General features: G+C 39.0%; 1 protein-coding gene across 9 annotated transcripts in view; it reads right to left on the bottom strand.

Annotated features, from left to right (window-relative positions):
• Positions 1-20,357, bottom strand: part of DOCK7 (dedicator of cytokinesis 7) — a 155,845-nt gene that overhangs the window by 89,649 nt on the left and 45,839 nt on the right. For all 9 annotated transcript variants that reach the window (XR_004646968.1, XM_034780462.1, XM_034780463.1 and 6 more), the window contains 10 exons: positions 19,273-19,402; positions 18,950-19,162; positions 18,425-18,510; positions 14,856-14,922; positions 13,352-13,501; positions 9,811-9,891; positions 7,467-7,632; positions 6,647-6,789; positions 4,047-4,140; positions 2,494-2,656 (listed from right to left, as the gene is read on the bottom strand). Coding sequence is in view for 8 of the 9 variants with exons in the window: in XM_034780462.1 (XP_034636353.1) it covers positions 2,494-2,656; positions 4,047-4,140; positions 6,647-6,789; positions 7,467-7,632; positions 9,811-9,891; positions 13,352-13,501; positions 14,856-14,922; positions 18,425-18,510; positions 18,950-19,162; positions 19,273-19,402 (1,293 nt within the window). In the remaining variant the exon portion in view is untranslated. The remainder of the gene's footprint in view (positions 1-2,493; positions 2,657-4,046; positions 4,141-6,646; positions 6,790-7,466; positions 7,633-9,810; positions 9,892-13,351; positions 13,502-14,855; positions 14,923-18,424; positions 18,511-18,949; positions 19,163-19,272; positions 19,403-20,357) is intronic.

Here is a 20,357-nt window from a genome sequence, read left to right as displayed (position 1 = left end):
GTTGGGTCTGCAGAAAGATATATAAGCCATGGGAATTGTGGGATAGCATTGGCGGCCTATTCAAACATGACCTCAGCAACACATGCTTTAGCTTCATCCTCATTGCAAAGTGGGTGGTCTGAGACACAAATTTCAGTAAGACATAGGTACAGGGGTACCTATACTCCTGGACATGCTAGCAAGCATGTATTCTGAGGATCTAAATACATGTGTCAAGGGCTTTATGTATGGATGGTAAGATGGGGTTGGGCTAAAACACGTGTCAGACCTGCAGTTTAGATACACTTTCAATGGACTTCAGCACTAACTACTTCTAGCGAAAGAGCCCAAGAGTTCAACTCCTTGGTAAAAATCTTCTAGCAGGAGAGAGGGTCTTGACTGACAGGTAGAGTCCGATGTTTTAGAACCCCAACATCTGACCCTTAGTGTTCTATGATGAAGAATGTGAGATGGGTTTTCATCTCCCTACTTTCACTGCCTCCGTCTCCTTTCCCCTCTATCACAGCTGCAAAACGAGCCCTTCCCCACCTCATCGGCTTCCTCCCCCACCCCCAGTCTCTGAAAGTGAGACTCGTGAGTGAGCAGCCCATCACCAACTCTTAATGGCCAGGCTTTGAGCTAACAGCTGGGTCATGGAGCCAGGCCAGTTATGCCCGGCCCACAGCTGCCCAATGACTGCAGCCTTCCTGCGTGAGGCAAGGGATGGAAAAGATTACGAAGGGGAGACAGGGCAGATCAGGATGGTCGGCTAGGAGAAGAATGAAGTAATTTGGAAGGGCAGAGAAGGACTGGCTCCCCCAGAAGAACCCAGCCTCTCTTCCTCATAAAAACAGCATGTCCCTACCCAACAGGGGTATACGGAGGATAAATCCATTAAAGATTGCGAGATGCTCAGATACTATGGTAATGGGACACCATATAAGTACAATAAATGAAGTAGCTAAAGAATATACTTTCAGAAACAGTTTAAATGGGTAGCTGGTAATAAAAATATTTGTTTTATACATACTACAAGGAACAAAAAAAGTTTTAGTCTTGTAATGTGAAATGCTGATGTTCCACATGATCTGTAGGATATTAGTATAATTTCAATGCAGGTAACTGATTTTTAATGAGCTTAATCTTTGACTATCCATAGGATTTATATCTGAATATGTATCGAAGTGCTATGAACAGGTCAACAAAATATTTACTGTGAATATATTTAAGCAGTTATTAGAGATCTATGAAATGTTTATACTAAAATGTAATGCAGAGATGTGAACTGGTGAAATGACTCAGCAGAAAAGGACAGTCTCAGTCAGTAATGTATACTCTTCAAGGGTTAATGTTTATAAGAAAAAAGCAAAAAAGTTAAAATGGTCTGAAAGTAAAGACAGCAAATCTGTCCTCCAGCTTGGAGGGGAGCTATGGTTGGTCAAAAATAGTAATAATTTTCTGCAAGAATTTTTATTATTTAAATTTATCTTTTCCAATTTTGGGGGGGATTTTCTTTTCTTTTTTATTTTTCACAGGAGTTAAATGTTCTTTCTCCTTTTTCCCCCCCACCAAAAAGGGGGTAGAGGAGGCGTATGAGAGAAAAATGATAGGGAAACCAAAATACTGAAAACTGAACACACAACATTTTGTGTTTTGTTCTGGTGCAGTATTTTGAATGATAAACCGGTAATGCACTATGTAGTTCTGTTGACACATCAAAGGGCTGGGTTGAACCTAAAGCTGGTGGACATTTTTTCTTCTAAACATTTTTTTCAATTAAAAATAGCTTTTCAAATTATAGGAATTTTTTCTACTAAAATTTTCATATAGTCAAAGACATTTTGCATCGAAAAAATGTTTACAAGAAAAATTTTTGATCATCTCTAGGTCCAACCCAATCCTATGGCCCCTGAGCACGTGACCCTATCTTTCCAAAAGGCATTCTCTCCCTTCTGCCTTCTGCTTTTACAGCACCTCCCCATGACACATGAGCAAAAGGAGGCAAAAGATGTGCTAAATTAACCCCCTGTTCACTGATACGATAGCCTCGATTTACTATCACAGTTGTAAAACTCATTTGGATTTGAGTTTCATTATGTAACTGAAAGACAGCTCAGGTTTATGGTTTCATGTTGGGACTGTGCTGAAGTAATTATGATTTTAACACAAAACCACATGAAACATGTGAGGTTGCAACTGAAATTTCCTTTGAGGTTTTGGGTTTGTTTGTAACCGAAACTCAAGTAAACCTCATACAGACTAAAAATGAAGATAGCTCGCTCAGATTGTAAGAAAGCCCACAAATTGCTGAGTTTTATGCAGCTAGGTCTACTAGGTTCTGCAAAGAACTGTTCTACAGCTGTTTATTTTTTGCCATAAGAATCTGACTCTTTATGATGTCTTTGGCACCGGGGATCTGATGCTGTGGCAAGTTTTGCAGCAAACCACACGATAAGCGTGGAAGGTCTGGACCTGCTGATCTCATGGGGATTACAATGTATTTCAAAATCTTACCTGTAAGTAGTATTTGGAATATACACATCCCTAGCAGGAAACTCCAGTATTTCTCTTGTAGGTCTAACTCTGCTATCTGGGTACAGTTTGACTTGCAGCAATTCTGGAGTTAGACAGTAATGAGGATTCTCTGGGGCTGGAGATATGTCTATCTTCAGCTGAGCTAAAGAAAAAAATATTTTTATTACAATAATTGAAAGAAAAATACAAATTCAGTGGGCATATTAATGCTGTTTTCTAGAGTGGAGAAGGGTAATATACTTGCTTTTCGCTTCTGAAAAATATCCTGAGCGTAAGCTCTATTAGCCTGTGAAATACAGTAACTCCTCACTTAAAGTCGTCCTGGTTAACGTTGTTTCTTTGTTACGTTGCTGATCAATTAGAGAACATGCTCGTTTAAAGTTGTGTAATGCTCCCTTCTAATGGTCGTTTGGCAGCCACCTGCTTTGTCTACTGCTTGCAGGAAGAGCAGCCCGTTGCAGCTAGCTGGTGGGGGCTTGGAACCAGGGTGGACCGGCAGCCCCCCATCAGCTCCCCCTATCAGCTCCCTGCTCCCCTAAGTTCCCTGTGCAGCAGCTGCCTGCAGTTCAGCTGTGTCCCTCCCCCACTGCCATGTGCTGCTCCTGCCCTCTGCCTTGGAGCTGCTCCCTGAGACTCCTGCTTGCTGTGCAGGGGGGGAAGAAGGGGTGGGAGGTGTCAGGGCGTCCCCCCCACTCCTCCACCCCGCTTACCCCATCTTCCATAGAGCAGGGGGGGACACAGGACAGGGCTTTTCTGGCAGCAGCTGCAGTCTCAGCAAACTGATGTAATTAACAAGGCAGTGTACTTAAAGGGGAATGCACATATCTCCCTCCATTCCTGCTGCCTTGTAAAGTGAGAGAGTTAACCCTTGAGGGCTCAACCAATTGCTAGTTCATTATTGAGCAGAAAGGGAAATATCCCACCCTCTGACTCCTCCACCTCAACCAAGCTTCACAATCATCATCACTGTGTACCAGTATTAAATTGTTTGTTTAAAACTTGTGTGTGTGCGTGCGTGGGTACACACGCGCACGCTTGTTCGTGTTCTTTTGTCTGGTGAAAAATATTTCCTGGAACCTAACCCCCTCATTTACATTAATTCGTATGGGGAAACTGGATTCGCTTAACATGGTTTCGCTTAAAGTCGCATTTTTCAGGAACATAACTACAATGTTAAGTGAGGAGTTACTGTAATTTACTAAGGGAAACATCTAGACACCCATCACTTGGCACTTGAAATACTGGACTGCATAATAAATATACAATCAGGAACTATCCTGAACTGCCAATGATATGGTTTACAATAGTAGGATTTTCCCATCTAGAAGATATGCATAGATTCTACGATGCCACAGACCTGAGGCAAATGCACTGAAATAAAGGGTTGGGGGGCACAGATGGGCAACAGAGAATGAGTAAGGGGAATCGAGTGGATGAATCAGGTGGGAGTTGTGAGGGACAGATAAACAATCTTATAATATACAATCCAAAAAGGTTTCCTTCCAGCACTTTCCATCAAGATAGTTAAATACCTGTAATGGGTCTCAACCTCCGTAAAACGGAAGATGGTCTTCTCATATCCGCAAGGAACTTGTACAAATCTTCATCACTTAAGCGATCCCCTTCCTATTGTTAAGAGAAAAAAATGTTTAATACAGTGCCTACATAAGAATGCAATTAGACAAAAAAAATAAAAATAAAAAAAAAATCACCTCTTGCCTTCCTGCACCTGACTCTAAAACGTACTTTCTTGGAGGAAGATGGTGAGAACATTAACAGGTTATGTTAATATCACGGGCCCTTCATTATGGGAACTGGATGACATTTTTTATTGGAAACTTTTAAAAATAAAAAATAGCCTTTTTCAGAAATCTCCCCCCCCCCAATTTTTTTTCCTGTTTTCATCAAAACAGAAAACTGAATTTTCAAATTATGAAATTTCAAAGGATTTCCCCCCCTTTCTTCCCTCTACCCTTTTTCTCCTCTTTTTGCCAATGAACACAATAGAATTAATGATGTCTAGGGTTTTGAAGCGGGTTGAGAGAGAGCAGGGAGAGGAGTTCCACTTTGTCCTTTTTCTTTCTTTTCATTTTGCCACTTTGTAACTCTTCAAAACTTCTTCAGCTTTGGCTTGGGAGAAGTTAGAGTGGCAGAGTTACAATTTCACCTTTCCTTTTGCCACTTGGTAATCCTTCAAAAATTGAGGACATTTTCCAGAGCAGCAAAAAACATCCTAATACCACCTTGAACATCATTTTATTGCACTGGTGGCCAAAAAAAGGACAGGGGAAGAGGTTCGGGGGGATCAAAATTTAGAAAATGATAAAAAAAAAAGTTTTCTAAAAAAACTTCAAACAAACTAAAAAAGTATTCTGTTTCAAATCCTGTGAAATGGAAACACCTTCTAAATTTTTTCACAAAACTGATTTTTCCATTTTTCAACCACCTGTATTCATTACTAATTTGGTGAAAAGACATGAACTGCAGCAAGAGAGCAGGTATGCTACTGAGTAGAGCTGCCAGAACATTTTGGAAATTCACAATTTCAATAATCTCATCAACATTTCAAATTTTGACCAGAAAAGGGGATTACATTTTTGTGAACATTTTGGCAAAAGTTACCTCCTCTTTTTGCAACAAGCTCTACCACTGAGTGTTTCACCAATGCCCCAATGGTACCACCTATGGAAGCCCAAGCCCAAATCCTACAGGGCTGGATTCTCCTTTTATTTACACTGGTTTTCTGCCACTGTAAGTGCACTGACTTCACTGGAGTTTCTTGATTTACTCCAGCATATGCAAGTACAGAATCAGGCCCTCTGATTTCAATGAGAGTAATCTAGGCCCCATGTTTCAGGAAAACTAGAGTGTAAATAGTTTTTCTATAGATAAAGTTACTCTTTTCACATCTTAATAGTTTCCTAGTGGTGAATGAACTGGTCCTGAAAATACCATTTTTATTTCATAAATAGACATTATGCACTATTACATGACATCACAGGATAGAAAGTAGAGTCTCAAATAACAATTCTTTTTTCCAACAAGGCACTGCGTTAAAGAAAATTGGGAAATGAAAGCATATAGTTTTAGGTCAAGAGTAGTTACCTCAGCCGCTAGTGCATATGGGAATTAAGAGGGGGCAAATAATAATTACCTCATTCATTACTTAATTGAAAACAAAATAGCTTCCATTAAAAAAATAGTCCAGCCTCCCTTACCATCCTCTTAGCTTTAAATACCAAATGTTTTGAAACCTTTCCCTCACTGCTGTTCCTCAGGGAAATCCAGAGCCTCAGCTGAGGAGAGCGGACATCAGTATCAGAAAGGATTTGTTCCACCATGGAATCTGACCTCCAAATGCTGAGAGTATCCCAAGAGCTGCTGGCCATTCTCATCTCCCACTGCAGAGCATGGTCTTGCTTTTATTGAAATCAATGGCAAATTACCCATTGAATTGAATGGGGTTGTTTGAACAGAAGTTGAGGGCACTCTAAGAACTCAGGTCATTATGTGTGAGCTGATGATGCAACTACCATGGTAAAAGTTATGCTACAGTTCATGGCCGAGAGTAGTTCAAATACATCAAATATCCTTTGGCACATATTCATTCAAATAAAAATAATGAATTCTCACTGGCTGCTTTGTGTTTTCTTTTGTGATTATTCGATCAAACCAGTATACTGCAGGAATGTTCATGAAAACAGTGAATTTTAAAAGTTTATTAGAGAACACTGGAGAAGAATGAACTAATATTCTCAGAGGAAACCCATTTCTATGAGTTACACTGATCCAGTCAGGGAACAGTGACATTGCCATGTGACCGAAGGGTCCACTCAGAACAAACTGACACAGCTCAAATTTCATAAATCAATTATTCACAATGAACTTCTCAAAAAGAATCCACAGATCACGACAAACTGTTTGCAAAAATGTGTCTGTAGACTAAACTTCCAGTAAAATAAATGAAATCAGATGCTGCTCAAACACAATTTGTTTGAATGGGACAGCAAGGCTAAATTCCATCAGTGGATTATGAATTATCCACTCAGCTCTACTCTGACCTCACCGGGAGGGTGAACCAAATCATACTGTGTCATGGGAAACACCACAATGACCATGGCTCATACAGTACCTGTTTAAAGAAGTTTGTCACCGTAAGAGTAGCTGGTCTAAAGCTAGTAAGGTTGCAAGTTTCATCTCCACTGGTTGTCCTTTCTAATGAACGCCTTCCAACAATACTGGAATTCCGTCTCTCTGACCAAGATCCTTTGCGTTCTAAAACAAAATGAATAAAAACTAAGAGAACTACATTTGTTTCAAGCAGATTTTCTACACAAGAAGATAACTGCTGCATTCAAAAATTATGCAATAAGCATGATAGAAGAGGTGGTTATGCTAAGACAATCACACTCCTGAGGCATCAGGAAGCTATGAAGCACAGCTGAATACCTCTGCTCCTTTCATAGCAACCTCACCCCAGTGCCTTATTGCTATTATAAAAGTCTTTATTGTGTGGAGATTTATGTATTTCTCTTGAGCTGAAAGATGATGAAGTTGGCAGTTTTGGGGATGCTGAAGAGCAGTTTCAGATGAGCTGTGTGGTTCACAAAGATTAATCCACTCCTTTGGAAAATGTTCATCAGCCTACAACCCTCTTCAGTCTTAGCAGCCTGGATATAAATAGCATATAACAGATGGTTTGCTTGTAAAATTCTTGAAAGATAAACCTATTTGTTACCAGAGCCTTGTCCTTTTTATTTCAACCCTTTTCCAGGACTGTTACAAAGGCGGGGGGGGAGGGGAAGCGGGGGAAACAAGCTGATAAAAGGAAAGAGCAGTGGATATAGGGCCTGATCTAAAGCCCATTGAAGTCAACAGAAAGACTCTTATTGACTTCAATGGGATTTAGCTCAGGCAAATATTCCCTTATGAAAATGCAGGATATACTGTACCTCCTGTGCCAATTTCTACTTCTGTGGAATCTCTCTCCAAACTTCCAGCACTGCTGACTATGTTCATTAAATGAATGGCTGTCCAGGCAAAAGGCATTCGATATTTGCCTAGTCTTTGGCAAAACTGTTCTGCTTGGCTTTTCAACTTTTCCAGTTTCTCCTTATTCTGCAAACAAAACATTAATTCCAACTGATTAAAAAAAAAAGGAAGGGGAAGCCAGCCTCTGTTTATCAAAAACGTTTCTGAGTGCTTTGTCCATGCAAAATAATAACAATTATTTTTACACCGATCTCTAGTATAATAAATAAATAACGATAATAATAATACTTTGCACGTCCGTAGCACTGTCTATCTGAGTATTCCCAAGTGCTTTACAAACAGTAAGGAATTTAGCCTCAGAACACTCCCATCCTGTAGAGCAGTGATGGTCTAAAGGAGCAGCTGATTTAATGTTCCTAAGCTTCCAGACACTGCCAGTTCAAATCACTTGGCCCTCTGCCCTCACAAGGCAGCTAAATTATACTCCAGGAAGTCCACTAGGGATTTCATTATTGCTACTGATTTTATGAGGTGATACTATGGTGAAAGGAGCACCATAAAACCCTAAAATAATAATACCATCTATCTTTTATATAGCACTTTTCTTCAGTGCTTTACACAGGAGGTCACTGTCTTTATCCCCATTTTACACATGGGGAAACTGAGGCAGAAAGCGATTAAAGAGGCTTGCCCACGGTCATATAAAGTCTGTGGTAGAGCCCAAAATAGAATTCAGGCTTCCTGTCTCCCAGTCCTGTGCCTTTAACATGCAGGTCCCAATTCATCAAGACATGACTTTAACCACATGCATAGTCCTTCGACTTCCATGGAAATCCTCACATGATTAAAATTAGACATGTGCTTAGGTATCTTGCTGCAACAAGGCCTTCCAAACACGTCTTGCCCAAAATTCCCAAAGCACCTGTCTAACTGATTCCAAAATACAATATACATGCGGGGACATGTCACTCATCACAGAAATGCACCCATCACCATGGTATCTGAACGCTTAGGGAGCATCATTGCATAAGAGTCCAGAAGAGAAAGTGAATATCAACTTTGCCATCTGGAACTATGAAGGAATTTTAGGCAGGCAGAACTGAAGTAGAATTTAGTTAGCAACCACAGGTTTGCAGTCTTAGCTCTTGGAAATGGTAAGGTGACAGATTTGAGGATCACATGCAGGCAGAACATCCATTTATGGTGCATCCAGGCTTCACCATTTCCTTTTGCTTTTCATTTCATCTGCAACGCTCATTCAGGAAACCAGAAGTAAATTAAATGATAAGCAAGAGAAGATGCCATGCACCACCTCATTCTATATTCCATTAGATCAGGAGGGGTCTTCCTTAAAATGGCTGTGAAATCATTTTTTAAAATTAAATTGTACAAAAACTGACTGAGCTTGAGTAAAGTTTTACAGCTCTAAACTGTAGCTCTTCTAAAGATAAAATGGAGATTTCCCATTCTATAGCAATTGTTGATCTTGGAGTAACCTACAAAGGAAAAGATCAAAGAAATGCCACAGCACAAGTTGTCTCTTAGATGCGACTAATATTCCTGTCTGTTCCTGAAAGCCAACAAAATCAATGCACTCCCTTCTAGCCTCTGATCCACAGTAATTTACCATATCCAGGCTTGCACAATCACCACTTTAACAGCTCAGAGTTCATTAAAAATTATGGTATTCTTCTGAGCTATGAAAACTACAGTTCCAAGTCTTCTGCAGTGCAGCTAGGGTTTCCACAGTAAAGAATCTGGTTGTACAGGGGGGAAGCAAGGGAGGAAAGGTAGGAATTCACTGGAAGTGTGGCCCAAGAGGCCAAGCCTTTTGCTGCGCTTCATTACACTAACTAAAAAAATATTAGAGACAAAAATATATATTGTCTCTTTTTGTTCATTTGGCTACTTTGTACACACAACAGGAGCACTGGGATTACAGTTTGTTTCATGATAGTCAGTTTCCCCCCAATGTGTGGGTGGATCTTCCACACAACATCAGAAGAGAGGAAAACATTTTAAGAAAACAGGAAAACATGGTTGTAAAAGCACCACAATTCAAACGCTAGCAGGGGAACTCCCCAGCAGCTGTGATACTGGGATTATTTTATAATTCCCTTTTCGAATTTGACAAGATTCCTAGTTAAAGGTATTGTTTTAATAACAGGAATAGCAGGAACCGGGACAAACCCAAAGTAAAGGGAAATAAGGTCAATACATTTAATTAAAATATGAATGATTAAACTTCAATATCTTCGGAAGTATCAGTGCCAACATTGCCTCTAAACTTCCAAAAATGCTTACCTTTGCCGCATCAGCTTCTTTAAAAATCATATAGGGCTCTGCGCATTCGCCAATATCCCCCTGCTGTAATACTTTTTCCAGCTGTGAAGAAACAAGGGATGTTAGTGAGGACAGGGACATGTATTTATCAGAGAATGGCAAATTAATTGAACACTCTATGTAGCTTAGACGTGTTCAGAAGAATAGATATTCAAAAGAGCTGAAGCTTGTTTCCCTTTTGCACCTGCAAATTTAACTGTAGGTGTAAATCAAAGAACATGCTCCTTGACTGGATAGTCGGAAGTGTGAGTAACCCAATTTTCACCCACAATTCAGCTGCAAGTGCAAAAATGAAGGTGCAAATTACAGCCTTCTAAAAGTTTAGCCAATTGCCAAGGGCTTTTAAAGAGTTAAGTGTCAGATTCTTACTTCATGATTCTTCTGAATTTGGTTCTTCTCAATGTTATTTTATCTATATCGCAGTAGCACCTAAAGTTCTCAACCAGACTGGTGTCCCATTATGCAAGGCCCAGTACAAAGGTATAGAAAAATACTGTCCCTGCCCAAAGAGCCTGAAATATAGGAGATGAGACAAAACAGGTGGATCACACAAATGAGCAGTGAAGACAGGTGGGGACATATCAATTGATTTAAAAAGAATCCCTGCCTTCACAAGCTAAGCATTGCATACTTGCCTTTACTTAGACTATAAGCTCTATGGGGGCATCTTTTTGTTCTGTGTTTGTACAGCGCCTGGCACAATGAGGCCTGGCCCATGACCAGGGCTTCTAGGTGGTACCATAATACAAATAATAAAGAAGAATATTTACCATCATCCTTTGCATGCCCAGATTAGCTAGGATGGTTAGTTAGAAATGTTCAGATGCATAGCTAGTGATTTCATAATACAGGGGTAGGCAACCTATGGTACGCGTGCTGAAGGCGGCACGCGAGCTGATTTTCAGTGGCACTCACACTGCCCGGGTCCTGGCCACCGGTCCAGGGGGTTCTGCATTTTAATTTAATGTTAAATGAAGCTTCTTAAACATTTTAAAAACCTTATTTACTTTACATACAACAATAGTTTAGTTATATATTATAGACTTATAGAAAGAGACCTTCTAAAAATGTTAAAATGTATTACTGGCATGTGAAACCTTAAATTACAGTGAATAAATGAAGACTCGGCACATCACTTCTGAAAGAAGAACAGGAGTACTTGTGGCACCTTAGAGACTAACAAATTTATTAGAGCATAAGCTTTCGTGGACTACATCCCACTTCTTCGGATGCATGGATGTAGCCCACGAAAGCTTATGCTCAAATAAATTTGTTAGTCTCTAAGGTGCCACAAGTACTCCTGTTCTTCTTTTTGCGGATACAGACTAACACGGCTGCTACTCTGAAAGCTGTCACTTCTGAAAGGTTGCCGACCTCTGTCATAATACATAACAAACTAACACCTATGTGAAAATTCAACTGACAAGGCAAGCTATTTTTCTAGCTTATTTACTACTATTATCACATGATAAAAATCAAAATACCACTGTTAAATAAATGGCTACCAGCTGTGCTTACCTCACTGGGTTTACAAGCCCTTGTGTGCAATCACAAGCTCTTCTGGCTAGATCCTGATCTCAGTTACATGGTGTATATCTCTGCCTCTCATCTTGTAAAAATCAGCTACTGTACAAATGTAGACCCTGATTTTACAAGATATGCAATGACACGTGTGGCAAATCTGGGATCAGAATATGACCCAAGCTACCAAACTCCTTGATTTTTCTTGGGACAATTTTGACTGAGCCACCATATTAACTTACTTCCAAAAGCTTAATCTATCTGTGCATACATTCAGAATCAATTTTTAAAACATAGCTTGCTATAGGGTGATGTAACCAATGGCTGAAAATAGAAAGGGCGTGTCACATTCCCTTTTCTCCACTGGGGAAGAATTCATGCTGGGATTGAGGTAGAGAATTTATCCAATTCCCAATTTCAGCGAGCTAGGGGATGAATGTCCCTCCCATTGGGGTGTTCTTCTAGCCAAATGAGAGGAGGAATAATGTTCTTTATCTTCACACTCCTTATTCCTGAAGTTACCAACACTACATTTCATGGGTCTAATTTTCCACCTGGCCTTATCCCAGCCTCCCTCCAGGGAACCACAATTTTGCGGGTGCCAATAAAAAGTAGGTGCAATGTATATAATTTAGATGTTTATCTACTTGATCATGCTCACAGATCTGGTACTTAGATATCTTACATGACATATATTGTTCTTTCAATTACTGGCCAGGTTTGAAGATGGAGCCCTATACAGATGCTCCCCGAGTTACGTAAACTCGACGGACGCAAATCTGAGCTTATGGAAAAAGTTCCGTAAACTAGAAATAGGAGGGGTTTTTTTGTTTTGTTTTGGGTTTTTTTGTGTAATGGTCGGAGATACATTTCCCTGAGGAACAGCAGTGAGGGAAAGGTTTCAAAACATTTGATATTTAAATATAAGAGGATTAGAGACAAGTACTTTGATTTACCTTTCCCTGGGCACTAGTAATATTGTGTATCAACCACCATGGTTGTTTCAATTTATTTGCCGTTTTAGTTTTTTGCATCTTATATTTGCTTTTGTAAAGTCTGCTATGGACAGCATATTAGGATGTATTCATTAACATATACGCTGTTTCATTGTATAAGTAACTATGAATGAAATGCATTAGCATCTCAAATATACACTCAATACCAAATCACAATACTTTTTAGAATACTGAAGCCTCTGTGCATGATAACGTTGAAGTCTATTTAAGGAAACTCTCCCCTTTCAACTGTGTGTGAAAGGAGAAACTGTTAAAATGATACACTAACTAGGCAAAAAATGGAAATAGAATCGTGGGATGAAATGCAACATTATCGGCACACTACATACTTAGGTCACAGTTAAAAAATTCTATTTAATTGTCAATGGGATTTAGGCTCCCAAGTGTCCAAGGCTCCCACTTTTCAAAATGAGATTTAGGCTCTGAAATCAGTTAGGCATTGCAACACCAAGTGCAGCAATGCCTAAGTCTCTAGGTATCTGCGGCTCAGTAGAACTTCAGAGGGAGTCTCCTGATAAGATGGCTTTGAAAACGCTCCTAGGTGCCTATCTACATCTTTAGGTGCCTAAATATCTTTGAAAATCTGGCCCTAGATCACTTTTGAATATGATTCTTAGGTTCATATGCATCTTTTTTAAAATTTTACCCAGTAGCTTCTCTATCATTTTAACGCTCCATCAAACTGTTTCCTTTCACAGAAAATAGCAGTCCCTAAAAAGCAGCTATGCACTAGGCTGTTTTCTAGGGTTTTCAATATTAAAACCAGCCTACTTCTCCATTGGAGAGTGTCTGATATAAAAATGTTTAACACAAAAAGATCATTTGAAATGGGAATACCCCATGACCATCACCAAGGGACAAAATTTGCCTCAATACATTTGAGTCACAGGTCGGTGTGGTCTACAGGTCCTAGTTTTTTATTTAAAATAAACAAGGAACAATGACATCACACACACACTTCTTACCTTTATTACCAGAAAGACATCCTGAGAGGGATAAGTAATAGAAAAGATGGCTGATCTGGCCAGAGTGGTAATGGCAGCAGGTGGGACATGAGGACGCAGCATTCCTTTCATTTGTTCAGAGTTTAAATCAAAGTAGAAGTTCTCTGAAATCTAAGGGAGATGTTAGCTAGCTCTAGATGTTTGTTACACTTTATAGTGAACTCTTCAGGAACACCCCCGGCAATTTGAAAACATTTCTGAAAAAGACTGCACAATGGCCCCTGTTGATATCACTTATTTAGCAAACAACACTACCAATCCATACTGTCTGAAGTCCAAAATAATCAGTTTCATAAAGGCAGACAATAGGGGGGAGAGGACAGCAAAAAGAAAAGAACAACGTAAGTTATTTATAAAACCTACTGTCCCTCTCTCAAACATGGTTCAGATCCCTTGATTAACTTTTACAACAGTTTCAAAGTGTCAGAGAAGGAAATTATCTATAAGAGTAGTTTCCCCAGGCTAGGCTGAAACACAAAAATAGCATGGCATGGGCTGAGTAACCTTAATACATTGAAACATCCCACAGAGACACCAAATACTAGTGACTGTAGTAAGATTCCAATGCCAAAAGGAGTAACATGCCATTATCAACAGCAGAGGTCACTAAAGCCACTTCAAGAACATACCACATGAAAGAAAATGACTGAAATGATAAGATGATCAAAACTGGCCTGTGAAATGTGACTGAAAAATTAAGTCAAGTTCACAAAGTCGACCTACTCACATTTAAAAGACTATTTGAGACAGTCAAGCATTGAAGGGACAGTGTCAAAACATATACTTTCTTTTTAAAAATATCTTTACCTTGGTTACTAACAATATCGTGGATTATGAAAACCAAAAGAATTTTCAAAATCTAGCTTACTTCTCACTACTTACTCCATTCACTTTGCATTTGACTCAACTTGAACTGCAAAAACAGACTGGTCAGTTTTGTTTCTAGTTTCAGTTTCCTATTCTCATGCACTAGCAAAATGTTATTTGGATTGACAACATGCCAGGGCAATGTTTGAATCACCCAAAAAAAATAAAAAGGTTTAAAAAAAAAAAATCTTTATTTTTTAGTTTAAGTTTTCCATTCATACATTTTGAACCTGAAACTAGCTGACAGTGTCCCTTTACAGATATTCAGATTTAAGTTGCTTGCATATTTTTAGAAAATCATGTATGTTTGAATTGATGTGTCATTAAAGACAGAGAGAATGCACCTTTTTGAAATTTCTGTAATACCTTAACTTGGATCCTGAGCCTGCAAAATGTACATGTTTAAATACATGAGTAGTGCAACTGAAACCTATACTTTACTACTGGATGTCATACTTCCTATCATAAGTACTCCCATTGGCTTCATGGTAGGAAGTATTTGCAGGATCAAGGCCTTCAACCGTAAGTTCTTTGGACACATCTTTAATGCCCATACACAAACATGTCACTGTGTAAGTAAAAAATAGTAACTACATACCTTTTTCTTTTCTTTAACATCATACAAAGCCAAACTTGCAAAAATGGGTTCAATTTCAATTTCAAATCTTTAAGGGAAAAGACAAATAAATAAATTGATTTGACTTGGGTTTGACTCAAAACCAAAAACCTTGCAGGGTCCTAGAGCCCAAGCTCCAGCCAGGGCCCGGAAGTCTACGCAGCAATGAAACAGCTCCACAGCCCAAGCCGCGGGTTTTTCTTTGCTGTGGAGACCTACCCAAAAAAGACCGGAATCTTATTACAGAATTCTTTCACATGAAAACAAATTCTGCAGACACTCATGCCAACATTAGCTCAGTCTGACTACTGGATATATGAAACTTAATAGTATCCTTTTTTGTCAGGCTTCTCTCTCTCTCTTCCTCAGTTGGCATTTCAGGAAAAGATACACAAGTGGCATCTGAAACAGCTGTCAGTAGGCAATGAAAACTAGACTATTTCTTCTTTCACAAGAGCAACTGATACGGGAAGAATTCCAGGGACTGATCCTGGTCTTGTTGATTTGCAGCGGTGTAGGATCAGAATCCTAAACTCAAGGTATGTATTTGGTTATCTTCTACTGGTACTATTGGAAGCAAAGGAAAGCAGTCTAGTGACTTCCTCGAAGAAAAGCAATGATTAACTGATATAGCTGGACCAATGGAAATGGAGGAACCTTAGCTTCTGTGACGAGAATTCACTGTACACATAGACATAATCACAACGGCTCATTGACAATGTCAAGCTATTTTGAAAGTGACACTGTCACTTACCAACACTAGTTATCAGGAAGTGTCCCTGACTTTCCTGAAAGAGGAACTGTTAGAAGTAAGATCTTGGGGTTTGGTTTCTGTGTTTTGGTTTCCAATTACTGTTGACAACTACGTAAACAGAAATCTTTTTTTTTTTTTTAAATGTTAAGTGCATGTTCCTATATACAGCAAAAATAGATAATTACAAGGATAAAAATCAAAGGAACGAGGCTCACTCTTCATTAGAGGGACATTCTGGAACAGGCTGTATATTACTAAAGAGGAATATTCTCAAAAGACTAAATATAGCAGAATAGAGGTACCACATGAAGCTGTATGGACAGTCTAATTATCCTTTACCTTTTAGATAGAGGGAAGCAGGGCTGGCTTATTTGTTGGCTCCTATCTGGCTCAATGTATTGTTTGCAACGCTTGCCTTTTGGTTTGCATTTCTGCAGTGTGTGATCAGACTGAATGCTGACTTTGTTTCAAAGTATGAAATCAGCTCAAAGACTTTTATTTATTGGTATCACAGCATACCAGAGGTTTGATGTTTGAGACTCACTTTGAAACATAATCCCTTCTAATCAGCACAGACAAGAATTGTGCCCGTCCCAGGAAATAACCCACCTGACCCTCCCCACCTGCCTGCAAAAAACACACAAAAATAGTCCAATCATCTATTGCTTCCACAGTAAAAATGGATGCTTTAGAGTCAAATTCTGTCTTTGGTTGAACACATGGGCCTGTAAAAAGAATCAGGCTCCGTTGGGATCTCTTTCATGCTGGGGAAAATTTTCAAACAGAAATTAATCTATCACTCATTCTTTGTATAGCTTTTCTTGCCATGCTTGTGTATTATCAAAAGATAATTTTTTCAAAAGATATATGGAGGGGCTGCTATGTGTCTAGTGGTTGGAGCAGGAGACTGGAACTCAGAATAGCTAACCTAGAATTGGTAAAATTTCTGAATCACAACCATTTTCATCTGAAAAAGTTTCCAATTTTCAATGGAAACATTTTTGGCTAAATTTCCTGACTGGCTCCATAGCTGGTTAAAAGAAGAACAGGAGTACTTGTGGTACTCTGATAGCTGGTTAGAAAACTAAAAACAATTTTTCTAAGGATTTGCATCAACTTTTTTTTAAAACGCTTGGCATCTGAATTTTTTTCTTCCATGAGAATTTGTCACCTAGATCTCTTATTCCCAGATCCAGCTCTGACTGAACATGTGGTCTTGGACAAGTCAATTTCTCTGGGCTGATAACCTCCCATCTGTAAAATAGGGGAAAATAGCACCTACCTTATGGTAGTTTATATTTGTAAATATATAATATGTAATATATACCATCTATTATTACAGATGGTATTATATTATATTATTATATATATTATATTATTATATTTGATAGCATCTTTGAAATCCCTGGATTAAAGAGTCTAACAAAGTGCAAATAATCATGGGTGTGAATAATAATCAAGTGTCCATCTTTCATCAGAGGTGTAATGATACTCCATTGATGAAATTATATTCATTCCAAAGACAAGTTTGATGCCACTATTCAAAGTTATGACTTTGCTGTATGGCCATGCAGTCAAGCCAGTTGAGTATTCACACCACAAATATGTGAAAACTAATTGGCAAGGGAACAGAGCAAATGATTGTTCAAGTTAGTTACTGTTGTGTAATTGTTCACTTCTCTAGTTAGACCCAGTGTGCCATTTCAGAACCTGTCTGATTCCTGGGGTATATGCTTTTGAAATGAACGAATGGTCCCAAGAGCAAAGACATATTTTAGTAGATAAGCAGCAATCTGGATTCCTGTATCAGACAGCAGCATGTCCACTAACTTATTTCCACTAAATACAGCTATTTTTGGAGAAGTAGCTTAACTGCTACGGCATATTATGTTGTTCTAGCTCATGACATCACCCAGTAAAAGAAAAGGCAGAAATAGCAGCTCATCTCTAAGGCTATATCAGGTCCCAAAGTGTTTTACCTGCAGGAGGTAAGTCCCACCTATGTCTCAGTTATGAGGGTCAATGTAGTCTAACTTGAGCTCTCTAACAAGAAGGCTTGACCTAACTGAGGACACGGAATCTGAATACAGCAGTGTGGAAAATCAGTTTTGTACTTTATTTCTCTAAGGGAATAACAGTAAAATTTTACCTTGTGTTATTAGAGAAGAGTTATAGGCAATGATCCAGCTGCAGGTAACCCTATATTCAGGAGCTTCACTTCATTAAACTTGTTTAACAGGTTTCTATTCCTCCAGTTAAAGCTTGCTAAGTGTATAAAGACTTAGCTCTTAAAGTGACACAAGTCAAGGTTGTTGAGCCTAAACCTTCACATAACCCTGCCAGTTGTCTCACACTGTAAAGCCTCATCTTAAAAATCTGCAGCAATGTTTTCATTATTATGATTATTTAAAAAAATTAATAAATAAAACAACCTTTGCTACAGGGCAAAAAACAAAATGCCTGACTTACTCCAAGGCCCAGTGTAACAAATCGAGCATGTGTGGGCTCATGATAGGTGTTAGGGCACATCCACAGATTTGTCTACAATGGATGTACAGTGAGCCAGGGAAACATGAGTGTTTTCTGTTTCACACACTTACCACAAAGGTTTGACACATAAAATTGGCTGATGTGAGTTCCATAATATTGCACAACTAATGACAATACAATACATGCCTTTTTAAGCCTAAGAACAATCTTAACTGTGTCCCTTTAAGTAAGGGGTCACCAATGGAGTTACTCCCGGTAAACATTGGTATAACAGCTGAATCTGACCCTATATTAAAATAATACTTACTTAAGAGACAAACACTTCACAAGAAGTCTCTGACCAAAATGTTCTTTGGGTACTTCTGGGACACAAAGCCGTTCAACAGGCTCCTCCTGGAATTTGTCACAGAAGCAGTCATTTACACGCGGGTCATTGCTACTCTCCAATCGTATCATTAAAAAGCTAATCCAGGTTCAGATTTTTTTTCTTCTAAGACATAAGTAACAATTTAATCCTCAAGATTTAACTGCATGTTGCATTCACTGTGACTATAAATAAGAGCTAAGGGATTTAATTTAGGGTATCTGCATAATAGGGGACTGGAGATCTATAAAGAAAAAGGGTCTTTGGAAAGTAATATCCTTGGCTAGTTCATGTGCTCAGAACATACGCTACTTCAGGCAAATTGGAATACAGTTTTATGGAAATTAAATTGAGATGATCTTATTTCCTTAGTACTTTAAATCCATGGTAATTTGACTTTGTCCCACATTCCCCTTATTCCCTATGTTTTCTTTCTAGACTAGTTCACTCCACGTTCACTCAAAATACCTCATCTGGTGCTGGATGCAATGCAAAAAGCTCCTTGTGTCTGTTTGACTTCCTCTGGTCATCATTTTGATGGTCGATTTCCTCATTTGGGGTTCGGTCAAGTAGGTTTGGAAGAAGAGCATCAGGAAGGGAGTTCTTCAGATCAAAAATACTGCATGCCCAGCTGCCCCGTGGAGTATCATCTATTGACATTGAACGCCTTTTAAGGTCATCCTGAGATTTAACAAATTAAATGTAATTAATAATGCAATAGGGAAGGAGTCGTATTTTTAAAACATGGCTATCAAGTAGCTTTTACATGGCAGGGTTTTAAGGCACATTACTTGTTCATCCTGGTAACTGTTGCCATCTGGAGCCTCATCCGACTCGAAGATCTGTTTGGGGAGCCCTTTTTGCCTCTCCTTCTGTTTGTCTAATGTGTTGGGATTAAATCCGGTTCCCAGTTTGTGATATCTATTCAAAACAGAATATTTCAAGTAATTTTTATTCTTCTCAACCCCATCCCCGAATAAGCATAATAGAGCATATACAGTATTATCACAGTACCATTTTAAATTATAAATCACTCCCAGAAATATTTGTTGTCATCCTTAACAGTAAGCTTGTAATTATGTGTGCTGCTGTGTGGATGATCCAGGTTTATTTCCTGTTCTCAATCACTTCTTGCTCTGCACTGGACTGGGAATGATTCATGTCACTCCACACCAATATGATTCCATTAACATACAAAACAGTACTGACTAGCTTTGAAAGGAAATCCTATGTAGGCCCAAGTAACCTGAGTGGAAAATATGGTGATTGTAAAGCTGGACCTAAAGGTGGAGTGGGTTAAACTGGCTAAAAGTGTGGGGATGAAACAGACTTTGGGGTTCACAGATAACCAGGCTAGGGAAAACATGGATATCTTGAAAGCTATGGGCCAAATTAGGTCTGATCCTGTGAAGTGCTGAGTAATATGCTAAGTGACCTCAAATTCCAATGAAATTTGAATAATACAGGCCCTGGTACTATTACGATTTATCAGTCAGCTACACAGTTTTTTATCCGGATTATCTGAATGTGCAAAGCAAAGACTCAAAAGTATTACATTTCAGTCACTGCTTAGCTGATAAAAGTAAAATTTGTTTTAATCATAGCTTCATTCAATGCTTTCTAGGATAGCTGCCTCCAGGGTAGGGTAGCAAATTATTGCAAAGGTCAGCATTAGGAAAACCTATTGTTTTCTCAGACAATGAGAGAAAATGGGTTTACTATTTCCAGCACAATTAGAGCACTCACTCAAGAGAACCAAGTGCCCACTAAATGCGCTGGGCACAGAGAACTGCAAACAAAGATATTGGAATAAGGGATTTCTCCCCAGTTATGTTCTGCAGGATCAGAGGGGAGACATGTCAGAAGCCCCTTTTTA

Source organism: Trachemys scripta, chromosome 8 (assembly GCF_013100865.1).
Source record: "Trachemys scripta elegans isolate TJP31775 chromosome 8, CAS_Tse_1.0, whole genome shotgun sequence".
NCBI classification, from domain to species: Eukaryota; Metazoa; Chordata; order Testudines; family Emydidae; genus Trachemys; species Trachemys scripta.
Note: the sequence above shows the minus strand (reverse complement) of the source record. Positions and strands in the feature narration are given on the sequence as shown.